The sequence below is a fragment of the Mycteria americana genome, chromosome 2 (assembly GCF_035582795.1).
Source record: "Mycteria americana isolate JAX WOST 10 ecotype Jacksonville Zoo and Gardens chromosome 2, USCA_MyAme_1.0, whole genome shotgun sequence".
In the NCBI taxonomy this organism is placed as follows: domain Eukaryota; kingdom Metazoa; phylum Chordata; class Aves; order Ciconiiformes; family Ciconiidae; genus Mycteria; species Mycteria americana.
The window spans coordinates 8,301,784-8,318,375 of record NC_134366.1 but is presented as its reverse complement, the minus strand read 5'-3'; the positions used below and the strand labels follow the sequence as shown (position 1 = coordinate 8,318,375).

The 16,592-nt window shown below is 44.7% G+C and overlaps 1 protein-coding gene and 1 long non-coding RNA gene across 16 annotated transcripts in view; one reads left to right on the top strand and one right to left on the bottom strand.

Annotated features, from left to right (window-relative positions):
* LOC142405274 (uncharacterized) overlaps nt 1–7,543 on the bottom strand; it is a 33,767-nt gene extending 26,224 nt beyond the window's left edge. For 2 of the 3 annotated variants that reach the window (XR_012774112.1, XR_012774114.1), the window contains exon 1: nt 7,412–7,543. This is a non-coding gene — a long non-coding RNA (uncharacterized LOC142405274). The remainder of the gene's footprint in view (nt 1–7,411) is intronic. The other variant, XR_012774113.1, reaches the window with a different exon arrangement.
* KMT2C (lysine methyltransferase 2C) overlaps nt 6,514–16,592 on the top strand; it is a 203,421-nt gene continuing 193,342 nt past the window's right edge. For 12 of the 13 annotated variants that reach the window (XM_075492360.1, XM_075492358.1, XM_075492365.1 and 9 more), the window contains exons 1-2: nt 7,336–7,470; nt 7,582–7,758. In XM_075492360.1, the coding sequence (XP_075348475.1) occupies nt 7,583–7,758 (176 nt within the window). In that variant the 5' untranslated portion in view covers nt 7,336–7,470; nt 7,582. Of the gene's footprint in view, nt 6,631–7,335; nt 7,471–7,581; nt 7,759–16,592 lie in introns of those variants that run through there. The other variant, XM_075492363.1, reaches the window with a different exon arrangement.

The window sequence follows — 16,592 nt, the reverse complement described above, 5'->3', positions numbered from 1 at the left end:
GGCTTGGAGAAAATTTTTGGTTGAAGCTGAAATATAACATTGTTCTCAGCCAGAAAACACATGCACAGCCTTTATTATATATTTAATTTAGGATCTCAGTATAGTCTTGACTGTGGAGGCTCTACTATTGTTTCCATATGGGTATGTAGCTAATTGGTTTAAAACATTAGTTATTAAAGAAGTAAAGGATTGAATTCTGGCTGGACCTCATGTAGGTGACACGTCCCCATTAATTGTCTGCAATTAACTTCAAAAACCAAAGGCCAGATTCTGCCCTTCTTACTCAGACACGTAGTTTTACTGAAGTAAACAGCTGCAAACAGGATTGGGCTCCTAGTGTTTACCTGACTTCAACCCAAGGCACCTGCCTCTCCCACATTATCACTCCTTTAAAAGTGAGGCCATCCTGTCTGGGACAGAGAATATTTCCTCGCAAAACTGGCAATACATGACAAGGTTATTTCTACTAATAGTATCTAAATTCCTATTATCGTAGCATCCAAGATCTCATAAGGAAGCAGTACCCCTATGCACTAGGTGCTGTACAAAACACAGCATAAAAACATAGTCCTGCTCAAAAAAATGCATGATTGAATGCACACAAATCCTTTCCCCTGTTTGATGGCCAGGTTTGTATTATTTCTGTTAAGTAATCTGAGTGTAATGCACCACTCCTGCAAACAGCAAACACTGCTTGGACATTTTTATTTAACTTTCTGCATGATAAAGTCCTCACTTCACACCAGTCTATTGTCTTTCCCCAGAGGTGCACACAAAGTGGCTGGCTACTGCCCTGTGTGCTTGCTGCTGGCTGTGGGTTTTTTCCTGGCTTGCATGTATCTGCAGTGCAGCCAGCATTTAGTGTGTACTGGCTTCAGATACTAATTCGATTTTACTCAAACTACTGGCATTCTTCCTTTTGGGATTAAAAAATCATGCAACTAATAATGTCATAAAAGATTATTTCTCTGCTGCCCACCACCACATATATGTCAAAACTAAAACTCAGAATATTAAAGTTTATAAAATAACAGTTTCATAAAGTTGTAAACAAGACATGAATTGCAACAAATTAGGCAAGTCACAACAAATGGAACTGAAGTTTGTAAGTAACTTGTGGATGCTTTATGTGACTTCACATGGATGGTAACAAAATACAACATAGTCCATCATTCCTTATAAGAACAAATTATATAAATTGCTAGTTTAGGAAGAATTTAAGCATTTCTGCAAATGCTTAAACACAGAACAAACTTTATTCAGGAGGTAGTTGTCTTCAGTGAAACTATTTATGCATTTAGTTACTTATCTGCCTAATTTAGCATCCCCAGGATCATGGCCTTGGTATGGAATAACTTAATGAATTTCAGTATAGTGCATCAGCTACCACTTGTCAAAATAACAAGATTCAAATGTAAACAAGTGATGCTCTTATTAAGTGCAAACACGTACAAAATTAACATTCCTAATAGACAAAGCTTCTCCACACGGGAAGGTATTATTAATACTACTACCAGAGTCAGGCAAGCGCAATTCGTCATGTGGACAAACTCACTCCAATACAAGTACCTTTTTTGATTTCATTTAAATTAATTAAAGAAGGTAGAGTTAATCTGAAAAAAAGCCAGAAGATGCCAGAATGAATGAGTCTGCATGAGGGTTATACTATAACCACTAGTTTTAAAATCACACTTTGGCGTGCACAAAAAGAACATTTTCTTATGAAGATAAAAGCCTCCACGTGTAATAACTCGATATATAGACAAGCCCTAGGGGCTTACATCTTGAGCACTTAACATTTTTGGCCCTGTCTTAATGGATAAAAAAGGTGTGTTTCTCAGTCACATTAGCCCAGTCTAAGCAGCTTAATATGATGAAAAGGCCTTAGGCTTTGGCGAGACTAAGGTGTAAAGGTGTGAGGTTAGCACATATATCACAGCGTGGGCAAGGCTGCCTTTAACACATACTAAACTAATCAAGTTAAAGCAGGCAGGGGATGGGGAGGCTAGACTGTATTAACCCATGTTCATACAAACGCTAGATTAGCTTGTGCGGAGAGTAGCTCTTGTAGACTGTTAAGTCAGAATATTTCATGGTGGGGAGCAGGTGAAAAAACAAGAACTAGAATGAAATGGTTCTCCTCATAGACTGTGAACTACACTGCCTCCAAAGAGAGCAGTTAGATGGATTTTAGGGGGACTGGACCTCCACACTGTCTGTCCATTGCTCCGGAGCACCTGATAACTGCAATTCTCCAGCTGTCTGGGAATGCTGCTCCGGATGAGAAGGGAGGCTTATCCCCCACCATCTGCAGCAACAAGCATCTCCCCAAACTGCTGGGAAAGTCACCATCGCTCAAGGGTATGTCATACCCACTATCCAGGCTGTGCTGTTGCCTAAAGTAAGACACATCTACAAGATGACAAGTAAGCAAAACTGAGGAAAAGTAGAAACAAACATTTCAAGTTTAAAACTAGACTTCTACAATACATGTGTTAGCATATGACAATTAACATATGCTAACTTTTTTTTTTTAGTCCAGCCAAGTTTAGTACAAATAAACCAAGAGTCATGTATTTGTATGATGTAATTCTGATTTTGCCACTTGATTTAGGCTTTTTCTAGAAGTCTTTTAAATTATCTTGGGGTTGTTTTTTTTTAATACTGAAAAAACAGTAATTCAGCTATTTCTAAACTACTTGGGTGAATAGGAATGCAGATGAAAAAAACCTACCATGGGCAGCTGATGCGGTTACTACCCTCAACTGCCCACTGCACCTTTTCCCTGCAGTTTCCTGCTCTTGCAGCAAGGATAGCCAAATGGGATGTGCACCGGCACCACAAGTTTTCAGAGCAGCATATTGAAGTAAGCAGATGTTCGCTACAGTCAATTATCAATTTAGCACAGGTTAAAGACAAAGTGGTTCAATATACTGAACATCTAAAATGTTAGCATGTTGCTGATGTATCTTAAATGAAGCCTTCACTTGGTGAACTGCAATGGAAACACAGGTGCAAAGAGAACAAAAATTAAACTTTTTGGTTTATGTAGAGTGGTGAATGATCATTAAACTGGCTTTATGACTAATGTCATAAAAGAGAAAGTATCTGGATCCCATTCCTGATAGAATCTGGAATAATTTTCTCATTATTTCTGTTACATACACCGCTTTAGTTGTAAAATGGTACAACAGTATTTACATACCAGTTGTCATTTCCCTTTAATTATTTCTGTAACAGCATCATTTTCCTTAACTAGCTGATTTAAGACAGCGTCCCGTCTTCAACTTGTTCTATTATGAAAGTATCACTCTGTCATTATGCTCATTGGGACAACTTATGAAGGTTTGAAGCTAAAACCGTTAGCATGCCTTGTTTAATCACTACTGCAAGGGTCTCCCTTGTATTTCAGAAACAATTCCAAAAACATGGAAAAGTTTATTTTAAGGAAGGTTAGAATGTAAAAATCTAGCAGAAAGTTTCAAAGCTTCCTGCCCTTGAAAGTTAAAAGAAAAATCAGGTGTGTCAGTTCACCTGAGTTAGTTTACAATGAACAGGAAGATCTCCTTACATTCAGTAAAGCAGAGGACCTGTTCATTTATATTACGTCTTTGCTGTAAAAATGTGTGTTTTCCAGAAAAAGATAATTTATAATAGGTGGCTAGTGTGGGCCAGGTATAAACGTAAAAATTTTCCTGACAGAGCTGTTCAAATGTCCTGAATCAACAAAGTACTCCTACACTGGATTTATGTTTGGTGACATAATTTCTCGTAGCTTGTCCCCCTGCTTTCACTGAGTGATAAATAACACTAGCAAAGACACAGGTTCCTGCAATTCCATCTCCACTTTAGGTTCCTGCTCACAAGTGTCTCTCAGTCCTACACAGCTCTTCACACCTTTGATTGCCACAGCGATGGCTGCAGCAGGTCACAGAACAGACCTGCCTAGCTTTGTTCAGACACGTAACAAGATACGGCACAGTAGTATAACTAATAGACATAAGTCCCATTACACGCTCTTGTCCTAGACCACACTACACCAAAGCTAACTTCATCCTGCCTCCACTCAGATTTTATATTGCGATAGCTACATATAGTTAATATAAAAAACAATGGAGAAAAAAAGTTAAAAACACACATCCGCTTTTGCATAAGAGACAAAGCCCAAAGCTCAACCACTTACAGGTGATCTAAAGGTATTAAACGTTTACACGGGAGGACCGGATGAACCATGCATGGAGAAGTGAATCTAGTGATTTCACTGAACGTATTCCTGCTGTGGGATGTGACAGTTATTCCCCACACACCTAGCAGTTGATCTGAGCCCACAGCGTGCTCGCGTGTCTCAGCTCAAATCAATTTGCACATGCATAGTAGCTCTGACACATCCTAGACTCACCCAAGCCATTGCGCATGTGCAGCAGATCCGCACATGCACGGTCGGTGTTTCAGGAGATGGCCATTTTTTTTAGCAGACCAGATGGCAACCTGGCAACTCTAGCAAATGCCACACCAGCGATCCCACTGTGCCGAGGCTGTGGCCTTTTACTTCCCACTCCCTCCCCTTCCCTGCTTTTTTTCTCTCTACTCCACCCAAGGCCTGTATAGCATTAAATGTTTTCAGTTAAATTATGCTAACTTGCCTGAGTTAACAAAATTCAAAGGCACTTTCTTCTGTGTTGGACAGCATGTAAACAGATTAAGTTCCTGTATCTGAAGTCATGTGAGCAGTATACCTACGTTGTCATTTGCAGACTTCACAATACAAACATTTAGCTTAGGATATATTTTTTAATTTGGCAGAAATGAGTACATTTTCAGTAATAGGGCCAAGAAAGTCACACCAACAATCCAGCTGTTGTCCTTGCATGGCTGAGTGAAAGGGATGGCTTCATGTAATTATATACACATATGTATACATATGTATATAGATGGAGATAAATGTATTACATCTATGTCCACATATAGTATGAAAATGTCACAAAGGTCTAATTTAATTATTCACAAACCTAGGAAATGAACTAACGAAGGCTTTTTGTTATGAAATGCTTCCCAGGAAAACAAGTCAGCAAAAGTTGCATTTGCCACAGCATGCCATTTTAGTTTCGTATTTCTGAAGCTGACAAGTGAAAATTTTGGGACAGAAGAACAGCGTAAAGGCCTGGATTGCTGTGTTTATCTGTACGTCAAAAAAATAGTGACAAACATTAGCTCCTCCTTCCTTCCCTCCCTCGTTGTACCTGTGTGCTACCCTAGGCCATTTTATCAACCGGGATTCAAACACAGAACAGAAACCTAAATTACAAGGAAGAAACACTTAGTGCAGGGCTCTCAGGAGGTATTTGTACGTATTCGAGTCTTGGAGGTACCGCTCCCCACGATTTCTGTACGTCCAGCGAAGTTCTCCAACACGCCCGCCCCAACCATGAGTCACCCGTGCAGGCTGCAGGGCAGCGGGGTTCACTTCTCTTCTGGCCATACGGCCCATGTCATGATTCAGCATCCGTGCACCGGATTACTCCCTTCGCACGCGCTGCTCCAGCTCCGGGCGGCGGGAGGCAGGGAGGGAAGGCAGGAGGGACGCCCGGGCCTGGGGCGAGGGGCCCCGCGGCGCTGCCCGCCGCGGCAGGCAGGCAGGCGGGGCGGGGGGGGGGGGGGGAGGGGGAGGCCGCTTCAGGGGCTGCCCTCAGGGCTGCGCCCGGTGCGGAGGCGCGGCGGCGGGGGGCCCTCGGCCGGGCGGGCAGCGGCGCGGCCTCCTCCCCGCCGGCGGGCCCGCTCCGCTGCCGCTCCCGCCCCGGGCGGCGGTGCGCGCCGGGGCAGGGCCCGGGAGGAAAGTCCGGGGGCGCGGCCCGCTTCCTCGCCCCGTGGCCGGAGTTTTCTCTGGCTGCGAGGCCGTAGCGCTCCCCCCCCGCTTCGGAGCCGGAGTCCCTCCTGGCCTCCGGGACACGTTAAATCCCGTGTAATGAGGCTTAACCCCGCCCCGAGCCGCGGCGCAGCCGGGCGGGCAGGCAGCCAGCTAGGCCCCTGCCCGGGGGAGGCCCCCCCCGCCGCCCCGAGCGGCCGCAGCTGTTCCAGCCGGAGCTGCTGGAAAGCGGCCACGCTCCCCAGACTTTGTCTCCCTCGCACACAGCGCTGAACTCTGCTCCCTCCCTCCCCTCCCCCGGGGCGGCCGCGGCTCCCTGCCGCTCGCTGCCTTCCCCCCCCCCCCCGCCCCTCGACACAGACGCACGGCGGGGGGAAGGGGGGGGCTCCCTGCCCCGAGGCTGCAGCCAGCCGTGCCCCGGGAGGAGCGAGCGCCGCCGGGCCGGGCGCGATGCGCTGCCCCCGGAGCCGCCGTCCTGGGGAGCTCAAGCCATGTGCGGGGACGGGGCGGGGGCACCCTGCTGCGAAGCGGCCACTTTCATCCAGACAGGGCTTTTTTTTTTTTTTTTCTCTTCCACGGGGCCGTGGGGCAAAATAAATAAAAAACAAGGGCGGAGAGAGGGTGGGGGAGCGAGCGAGCTGCCGGCCCCCGCGGGGCGCGGTACGGGGTGGGTGCGCGGAGCGCCCCGTGGCGTCCCGTCCCGTCCCGTCCCCGCTCCGCGGCTCCGCGCTTTCCCCGCAACCCGCCGCGGCAAGCGAGCCCGTGAGGTCAGTGTCGGCGGCGGATGGGTGTCTGCGCCGTGGGACGGGCGGTGGGCGGGCGGGCCGGGCAGGCGCAGTGTGGGGCCGCGGCAGGGGGAGGAGGGCGGCGGGCGGGCGGGTTCTGTGTCTATGTGTCGCACTGGCGGGGGGGAAGGGAGGCGGGGGGGGGGGGTTACACACCAGGGCAGCGGCGGCAGCGCCGGGATCCCTTCTCCACCCCGCGGGGAGGGGGGAGGGAGCCTCCTCCTCCCCCTTCCTCCTCCCCCTTCCTCCTCCCCCTTTTTCACCCTTCCTCCTCCTTCTTTCCCCAAAGTTAAACTTCCTGCTCCCGGCCCGGCTGGGAAGGGGACGCGGAGCCCGGCCGGACTCAGCCCTCGACACACACAACAGCTGGAGCTGTCAAAACTTCCTCCGCTCGGCCTCGGCCCCTGCCGCCTCCGCCACCGCCGCCGCCGCCTGCTCCTCCTCCGCCCCCGGGGGCTCTGCGCGGGGGGAGGGCGCAGGGCCAGTGTACAATGAAGCGGCGGCCGCCGCAGCCGGGCAGCGCAGGAGCCGGAGCCGCCGCCAGCTCCCGGGGCCTCTGAGAGGGGGGGGCGCCCAGCGGCGGGATCAGCCGCCTCCCGCTCGCTCTCTTCACCTCGCCCGCCACCTCCCCCAGCCCCGACAGACCCCGCCGAGCCGGGGAGGGGGTGTTATTGTGTGTGAGACCCTTCCTTCCTCTGCGCTCTTTCTCTTCGCCCCCCCTCCCCTCCTCCTCCTGCTCTCCCCATGCTGCTCCCCCTGCTACCTGTGCTGGTCGGCGGCGGCTGAGGCCAGCAATGCGAGGCGGAGGTGGAGGAGGCGGAGGTGAGGAGGAGAGGAGCCGCGGGAGCAGGAGGAGCATCGGGATCCCCATCACCATCCTCATCTTCATCCTCATCATCATCATCCATGTGTCTCTCTCGTCCTGCTGACTAGGATGTCAACGGAGGACAAGAGTCTGGTGGTGGCGGTGGTGGAGCCGCCTCAGCAGCAGCAGCAGCCCCCCGAGCCTGGAGCTCCCCCCCCAGCAGCAGCAGCAGCAGCCACAGACAAAAGACCTAGGGGCCGGCCTCGCAAAGATGGCGCTTCCCCTTTCCAGAGAGCCAGAAAGAAGTAAGTTCAGCGTTTGTGTGTGCGAGGCAGAGAGGGGCAGGGGGCAGGCGGCCAGGCGCAGGCAGAGCTGTCAGCGGAGACTCGCCGCTCGTCGCCCCCTCCCTCCTGCCTAATGCCATTTTGAGAAGGGCCCTTCTTTCTTCTCCTCCTCTCCCCTTTGCACTTTCCCCTCCTCCTCCTCCGTTTTCACCTTTGTCTTCCTCCGCCTGCTCTCCCTTTTACACTTTTCTTTCACCGTCCCTATTCCTTTCTTCTCCTCCTCCTTCGGAGTTTCTCTTTAGCTCTTCCCCCTTTACCCTCTTCCTCCTTTTTTCCGTGCCTTTGCACCTTCCCCCTTCTCCTTTTTGTGTCTCTTCTCCAGGACGCTCGGCTGCCTTCAGCGTCGTCTGGCTACTCCCTGTGCTTGACGGTAGTTCCTCGTCGCTTTCCCTTTTTATCCCCCCTCCTCTTTTTGGGAAAGAAAAGACGGTTCTCGGCGGGTGGCGAGGAGAACAACCCCCCCACCCCCCCCAACACAGGCGGGTGCGGACGCGCACACGCAAAGTTGAGGCAGGAGTTTCTTCGCCGCCAACCCCGCCGTGTGCTCGGAGGTGGGGAGAGACTGGCGGCGCTGGGGGAGCTGTCAGGCGGCAGCCTCTCACGGAGGGACGCGCCGGCGGGACAGTGGCGAAGCACAACAAACACAAGAGGGGGGGGTGGCGGGGGGTGCCTCTTCCTCGCCTCTGGCAGGTTTCCCTTCACCGCGGCCTCTCCCCGCCGGGGGCGCGGGCGTTCGTTAGCCCCAACGGCCGCGGCGTGCCGCTGCCCCCCCCCCTCCCCGAGGGAGCCGCTCCTGAGGGGCCGCTCCTCTCCCCTCAGCCTCGGGCGGGCGCGCACAAGTTCCCGCAGCGCAGGTAGGGGCAGCCCGTCGTGCCAACGACCGCTTCCCCGCCGAGAGACCCGGGCAAACCGGCGCGTATAGCCGCTCTGCTGCTGATAGGCGTGAGGTGCCGAGCCAGGCTGGGCTCGGAGAGGCCTGGTGGCCGCTTCTGTGGAAGTACCGGTGCCGTGCTGGCTGCTCTCCCCGCGGGTTATTTTTGAGTAGGATGGATCTTGCCATGACATACCTGATGGCAGCAGTAATAGGGCAAAGCTGGGCGAGCGCATTTGGAGAAGAAACGTAATGATCGTTAGTAAAATAGCCTCTGTGCTGTAGAGTCTGTTGGAGCCTCGGGGTTTCAGAGTTTGTTTCCCTTTGTTTTGAAGGGACTCTTTCAGCTTGACACCCCTTCAGTATATTTCGCCAGGTGAGTTGCTGGTGCTCCGCTAAACGCCTACCCCAGACCTCACCGTCAGTTTCTGAATCAGAATCATTTAGGTTGGAAAAGACCTTTAAAATCATTGAGTCCAGCATAAGGTCACAGTGGAAGTCCAAAACGCTAGCAAGGGATTCTGCTGGGCTGGACCTAAACGCAAAGACTATGCTTTCCTCTATTACAATTTGTTTTTACAAATATATGGTACATAAATATCCCAGGACAGGACTATCATTAGTTTGGGATATATGGATTTTTTTATGTTATCGTTGATGAAAGTTTCCCTTCGAAGATTTTAATGTTCATCCCCTCGTTTTGGTGGACATGCATTGTTTCCAGCTCCCTCTTTTAATTATCTTGTGTATTCGCTTGATACAAATTTTCATATAGCGATAGTTGAAAGTAGTTGGCAAACATACACACACAGTAAAGTTCTTAGGTTCATCTCCTTTATGCTGAGTTTTACATACTTTGGTTTTATTTCTACATATAGAATCCAAACCTTACATAGGAAACCTTTGAATATTTTATTTTAAAATAAGTTTTAGGAAGAAAAATGCAAATACAACTGAAATGTACCAGTCTGCACAAAAAGCAAAATAGTGTTATTTGTGAAAACTGACATATCTTGTAGGCCAATTTGAGGTTGTGCACACGCTTTTGATGAAAAGTGGGTGCTAAAGAGGCAATTCCTTTTTTCCACTTAGGTTTTTGGTGTCATGGGAATATTGTTGACTAGTTTTAGGAGGAAATTAAATTTTCCTGTAAAAATATGTACTTATGCTGACATGACTATAAGCATTTGTGTAAGAGCTGGAAGTGAAATTAGCTGAGGCAAAAATTAAAATGAATCAATATTCTTTTTCTTCACACTCTGATTGTTCCTGTCTGGCGTGGTGCCAAGTGTCCTACTGCATCTTTATGGAAAACCTGTAATGTTGGTAAAGGCATTATGACATAAGTCATAAATGCTTTCAAAGCTAGGATTTTATAAAAAAAAAGTTACTTTCTAACTTTCACAGAGTAGGTATAGACTGGTCTTTTTTAGTCGCATCCATTTTGGGGAGAAAATGGTTTTGTTTTGTAAGTTTTGCTATTTACAAAATATGGATTACAATTAGCTAAGCAAATGGCAGAAATAAAATAAGTAAAAATATTTTCTATTTTTTTCTTATGACTGGGTCCTGTCTTCACTTCTGTGCTTTCCAGTTGGATTAATGTGCCTCATGTAAACCAGATAAAAGAGCATATGTCAGACCATTTTCTGTACTGTAATCACATGTCTAAATCACTATTAGCCAGTCAAATTGTTCAACCGCTTTATCCCATTATAGGAAATGTTCCATTGAATGTTCAGTCTAAGTGCAGTCTAAGTAATGATAAAACGAAGAGCCCTGCATTAAACCAGCAAAGCCAAAATAGAATAATTCCTCAGCTATGGATGCGTCCATTAAAGAACAATACCATATTGGAGAATGCTGTAGGTTGGTATTTTACCTTCTTGAAGGCTATGTTTTTAAGCAAATTTGATGAGTTTAAGCAGACAGATGGAAAACTGCCTTGAATCTGCTTCTGTGAGATGCCAAGGATTCTCAACTCTTCCCAGAAGTAGGCTTATGTTAAGGGAGCACAGGGTTCTTCAGTAGGACAGCTCTGTGCAAGTCTCTGTCATCCTGCGTTTTACCTGGTTATCAGTAAAAATTCCAGGGCTTCTGTAGGCACAGGTGTGTATAGGGAACAGCTGAGATTTCCTATAGGAGATGAACCAGGAATCAGTTTCTTTGTGGCGTCAGTACCTGGAGAGGTACTGATAGTAGAGCATGATGCTAGAACAGCTTTTTAGCATTGTTTGAAGGATATAGCTTCATGAATAGCATTGTCAGGAGACTTAATCTTAGGTGAACAGTTCATTTTTATTATTTGTATTGTAATTGTGCCTAGAGGCCAGGGCACTATTGTACTACGTACAGTACAAATGCATAAGCAAAGATTGGTTCTGCACAAACCATTTCTTAATTTAAATGTAAAGATGAGACAGTGTGTAAATGTAAGAAATGTATTGGGAAAGCACAAGGGAGCTGTGAGAATGCTATGAGCAAAAGAACATGCAGAAGTTCAAGTCTCCTGGCTATCTCAGCATCGGTGAATGATTCATAGGCATCGGACTTGGAGGATATGTTTAAAGGAGGGAAGCATTGTCACCCTGAGGATTTTCACAGATAGCTTGTTTCCTGCCTGAAGTGCTAGATGAACACTCATATTTTCTTCCTTACCCCGTTGTCAAAATGTATCTGTATAGAGCAGTGGTTCAAATTTAGGAGGTAGAGCTAGAATAGGCCATGCAGAGTCTTGAAATTGAGAGCAAGTAGGTTGTTCATGATATGGTTCATCAGGAAGAAGGAAGAACACACAGAACTCTAATCAAAGCAATGAACAAGGAAAATATTTTTGTAGTATCGCCTTTCAAATTAATTTAAAAGGTGGAGAGATGGCACTTATGAAAGCCAAAAAGAATAAAGTTGCATTACTGAAGATACAACCTGATGGAGGAGGAAAAAACTTTGAGGTGCATGGTTAAAAAAAGAAGTCTTGCTGGTATTGTGTAGGAAAAATGGAAATAATTAGGGGCCATCTCATCGTATGGCTTGAAATCTTGGAAGCTTAACTCCTGTACTTGGATTATACCTCAACTTCTAGGCTATGGACCTGAAGGATAGGAATGTGATCAAAAAGAAGTTGCAGGGGAAGAGTATTGGTTCCATTTTAACTATATTGTCATTGTATGAACAGCTGGTTACTCATGAAAATATATCAGAACAGTATTGTACAGGTGCAGTAAACATTTTTGTAATCTATTTTAAGTACTAGAGCTTTCTTGATCTATACAGGTTATAAGCAGCACAAACAGATGTATCTTAGCAAAAATTTAGTAGCAGAAGTCTCATTGATTGTGATCACGATAACAGTTACTTTGCAAGTCAGTATCTAAGCTCATTTTAAATTTTATTTTCAGCATGCATCAGACTGATGTATGTTACAAATTATTTTTGCAAATGTGTGCAGTCTAAAACAGCATAGGGTAATTTCAGAAGGCATGAAATTTGTGGAAAACTTCTGGTGTATTTAATTACTTATGTTTTAATTTTCATCCTAGTTTTTCATTAGTTTGGCCAATGTAAGCTGCAGTAGGTTTTCAAAGGCCATAGATTTCACACATGCAGATAGTTTTGAGGACACGTAAGCATAGCATTTTTGCCAGGAAATGATTATTTAAGAATTTCTATCATTACTTTAGCTGTATTTGCATTAGGGTAGGCCAATATTTAAAGATACCTACACTCATTTCAAAAGAACCTTAATGTGTTGGATGGATTCTCTTAATTGCTCAGCTGTGTTTCTTTAGTTCGTCACACGTTCTATGTGATACTTTTTACTTGCCTGCCCTTTTCTGACTTAAGAATGTAACATTTGCAAATGTAAAATATATATTGTGTTATACAATAAAAATGCTCGTAAGTACACCTTCACAGGTAGGGAAAGTCAGTACAACCTGGCAAGATGGAAGTCTTTCGATGGATGGGCTTTGTACAGCTATCGTACGGATAAGGGTTAAATTATTAAAGCAAACAGTGGCCTATACTTCTGCCTGTACAAGCCATGTATCAAAATGTTTGGCCAAAAGCCAGAAGGTACATACTCGATCACAAAGTGTGAAGATGAGGTGTTGCAGTAGACTTCATAATCAGGACATGACATTAGCTCTTTGAGGGCCTTTCTAGTCCATTGTAGAACAGGACTGAGCTATGTGCACCAGGGTCCCCTGGGAACTTCGTGCCATTTTCTTCGGCAGCCCATGCTGCATTTTTCCTCCATCATATTCATATTACCAAGCAATTCCCCAACTGTCATCTGTAGTTCTTGCATAGGAGCCTGGCTTAAACTGCTCACAATACTATTTTGCTCAGGAGGTAAATGATCTCCGGTAAATGATCTCTGTATTAATCTATTGATTTTCAGATCTTGGTAGGACTTACATGATGGATGACCATGAAAGTTGTTGCACATAGTGAGTTTTACAGAATTGTTTTGCCACGTTATCGAAGTTGTTAAAATATTGATTAACGTGAAGTGGTGTCTTCACTTCTGTCTTAAGGATGTTGGAAATAGATATTTTTCTATAATCTTAGCCTACAGTTTTCACAATTTGAAACAGACTGCACTTGCAAATGAAGAATTCTTTGAATTTTTTTTTTTTACATTGCAGTTTTTAGTTAATGTTTGTATTGGATGATCCATTTAATTTCTGTAGCACTTGTCATGTGAGGACCTCCAAGACCTATCAGACAGTATCATGACAGACCAGGTATGATAAGTCTGTGAAATCTCAACATATTAGGGATATTGGTCGTAGGGCATGTCTTTGCAGAAGTTAGGAATAAGAACCCAGTCTCTAGTTTTCTACTCTCTGAGCCATCTACACACCAGACATCTTTTCATCCTGTAGTCAATGACACAGGAGACTTTTCCCAGCGTAAAACAATAAAATGCTTCAATTTTCTTGGCTTTGCTTGTGGATATTCTTTTTTTTTTTTCTTTCTTGTTAGCGTGTTCAACTCCTACTAACTTCTTGTCATTGTTCTTTCATAAGATAAGTAATTGGAAATGGAGATTTCTATTCTTTGTCATAATTTGAGTTGAGAGATGGTTTTCCAAGGCAGTTGGCTTGCTGAGAATAGGTAAGCTCTGCCTTTCTCAGGCTGGAGTTGTTTTTTTTCCTCCTCGGCCCAGCTGTCCCACAACAATGTTGGAGGGGTAGGAGGGTCATGTGTAACTAGGGAAAACAGAATTTCCTTATCCACCGCTAATGATCGCTCCCTTATGTTATTTAACTTTAATAATGTGGATTTAAGTTTTTAAGAAGTTTTGTCATAGGTATGCTAAAATGTTATGAAATGGTAAATGATTCAGCAACTAACAATTTTAAAAAATATTGAAAGCTTTTCTCCTTTCTATGTTTAATATATTTGATTATCAATTCATGCAGTCTGCATGATTTGTATAGTTTGGATAAATACAGATAAGCAAGATTTTACTGTAGCAAGTACTGTTTGCTGGTAACTTGCATTGAATTCTGCATTTTTTGTTTTCTTTTTTACCTTTTTTTTTCCTAGAAGGATGGCACTAAGCATTCCCATTCATGCTATTCCTGAGTTTATCAGATGGGGTAATCAAAATAAGTTTGAGCACTTGCTTCAAGAACTACATTCAGTATAAGTTCCTCTAGTAGCATTGGTGCTTTCATTCTTTCGAAAGAAAGTAAGATGAAGTAGGAAAAAGCCTTTAAAGTCTAGAATATTTATTACTTAGAGAAACATAGGCAGTGAGTGTATGGAGTGCATCAGGTGGTTATTTTCCCCAAACACCATAAATCTTAAGCTGGTTCTGGCAGGGAAAAGAAGCAGCAGTGCTGCCCTCCCTCTGCTACCAGCTGTTTGTTCTCTCCCTTGTGCTGACCCAGGCATTTGTGTAGCCATGTGGTGAACTGCATTGGGAAATTGATCTGGGTTAAAACTAACCTGGCAAAGAAACGTGTTTGTGATAGCATGAGGGAGGAGGCCAGAGCAAGTGGCCAGGCTGTGGAGAGGCAGAGCTACAGCTTTTGGTAGCACTGCCAGCTTAAAGTAGTATCTGCGAAGCTATAGCCTTGGTTGTCTGAAATTTGAGGGTGTTTGGTTTTTAGGCTGACTCCCTTGAGTTCTTCAATATAGGAGTTCTTGCAGGAGATCGTGAGAGATTTTTACAGCCTATAGTCACGTTATATATGCTGGTTGGTTGTTTTTTTTAAAAAAATGCTGTTGAGAGGGTTCTTCACAGCATATAGACAGACAAGTTGTTCTCATCTAACTGATTCTTGCCCCAAATGTTGGCATTGATTAAATAAGGAACTTTGGTTCTCACTTTGATCCTCAGAATCATTCTTAAATTGAATATTCAAAGTACCCTACAATAGTAGTATAAGTAAAATGCTTTACGTTAACAATAGTTTCTGGTATTCTGAAAGCTCCTTCCTACAAGTATATCAATATATAGGCATTACAATAAAATAACACTAGATCTTGCCTCTCTCAGAATATTCTTCCCTTTCACATTTTTGGAAGTATTTTTATTAAATCACACATTCACCAAATCCTATTGCCATCCATTCCAATATATATATAATTACTAATTTTCAATGCTGTATTTATCAACATTTTAATTGCTTTTCTTGAAGAAACTGCTGGAAACCCTATCAAACTAGGATGTTCCCCCCTGGACTTCTGGCTTTGGGTGGGGGGAGGAAAAAAGAGGCCTTTTTTCTCTTCTGCTGCATCATTACTGACAATAAATTATTCCCAAAAATAGTTTTAACTAGGCTATCAGAAAAAATCAGCTTTAGGAAAATTTACCAATTTTTAATTTTGCCTATTATATTTTTATATTCCTTGGAGTATGTGCAGTTGGATCACTTGTATGGCACAGTAAGATAAAAAGAATTTTTGGTAGCAAAGGTGTGGTGCAAATGTGCAGTCTCTGCCGCTAAACGTTTACCAGCATCTTATGTGACTGTTCAAGAGTACTGTCTGGAAGCCTTGTCTAATCCAGAATGACTTCTGGAACATTGCAGGGTTCACGGAACCCGGGCTATTCTGATAATGTTGTCTACCCTCCTGTCTTTGTCTGGCAGTGAAGACTGTCTGCAGTGTTCTTAGTGAAAGTTTTCTCAACAAAACATGATAGGATGGCTCCATATTGTTATTAATAAAGGGGGGAGCTATGCTGTATTAAAATTTGAGAATAGGTAAACTTTCTTTTGGAAATTTGCATTTCCCTCATTATTTAGCCTACTAACAGAATCAGTTTTTAGTATTAGCTACAATAAATCTGTTTTATGAAGGCTGAAATACAGAGAACGGCATTTGATTCTGTTTTGTTGTCCGTTTGTTCTTCTTTAACATTGTTATGTACTGACTTTCATGTTTTTATCCTTACTTCTAAAATATTTCTGAAACTTTGTTTGCCTTTTATATTGCACAGTGGTAATAATGCATGCTGTGTTTTTATCTCTTCTGATTTTTATCCCTGACAGTTTATGCTGTTCCTTTTATATTCATTAAAATGCCCTTGTTTCCATTCCTAATATGATTCTTTCTAGTTTCAGACCCTTATTACTGGCTGCTTTTGATGCAGCCCGTATTGTTCATACTGCATTTCCTATCTCTCCCCTGCATTGGAATACTTCGCCATTGTGTGTATTCCAGTACAATAACTGCCAGTCCTCCTTTAAATCACATTCTCGAGATTCTAGCAACAAGTTCAAAGAGTGTGTTGAAATTTGCTTTTCTTATTTCAGTTAATTGAAGATAAAAATTTGGTCTCCTTTTTCTACTGCTCTCATTTTTTCCCCTTCCTTGGCACAGTGAACGCTTCTCGTTACCACTTCCAGCCAAATCACTGTACACATTGAGATGTTTAAAATGGAGCCTGCCCTAATAGAGTAAA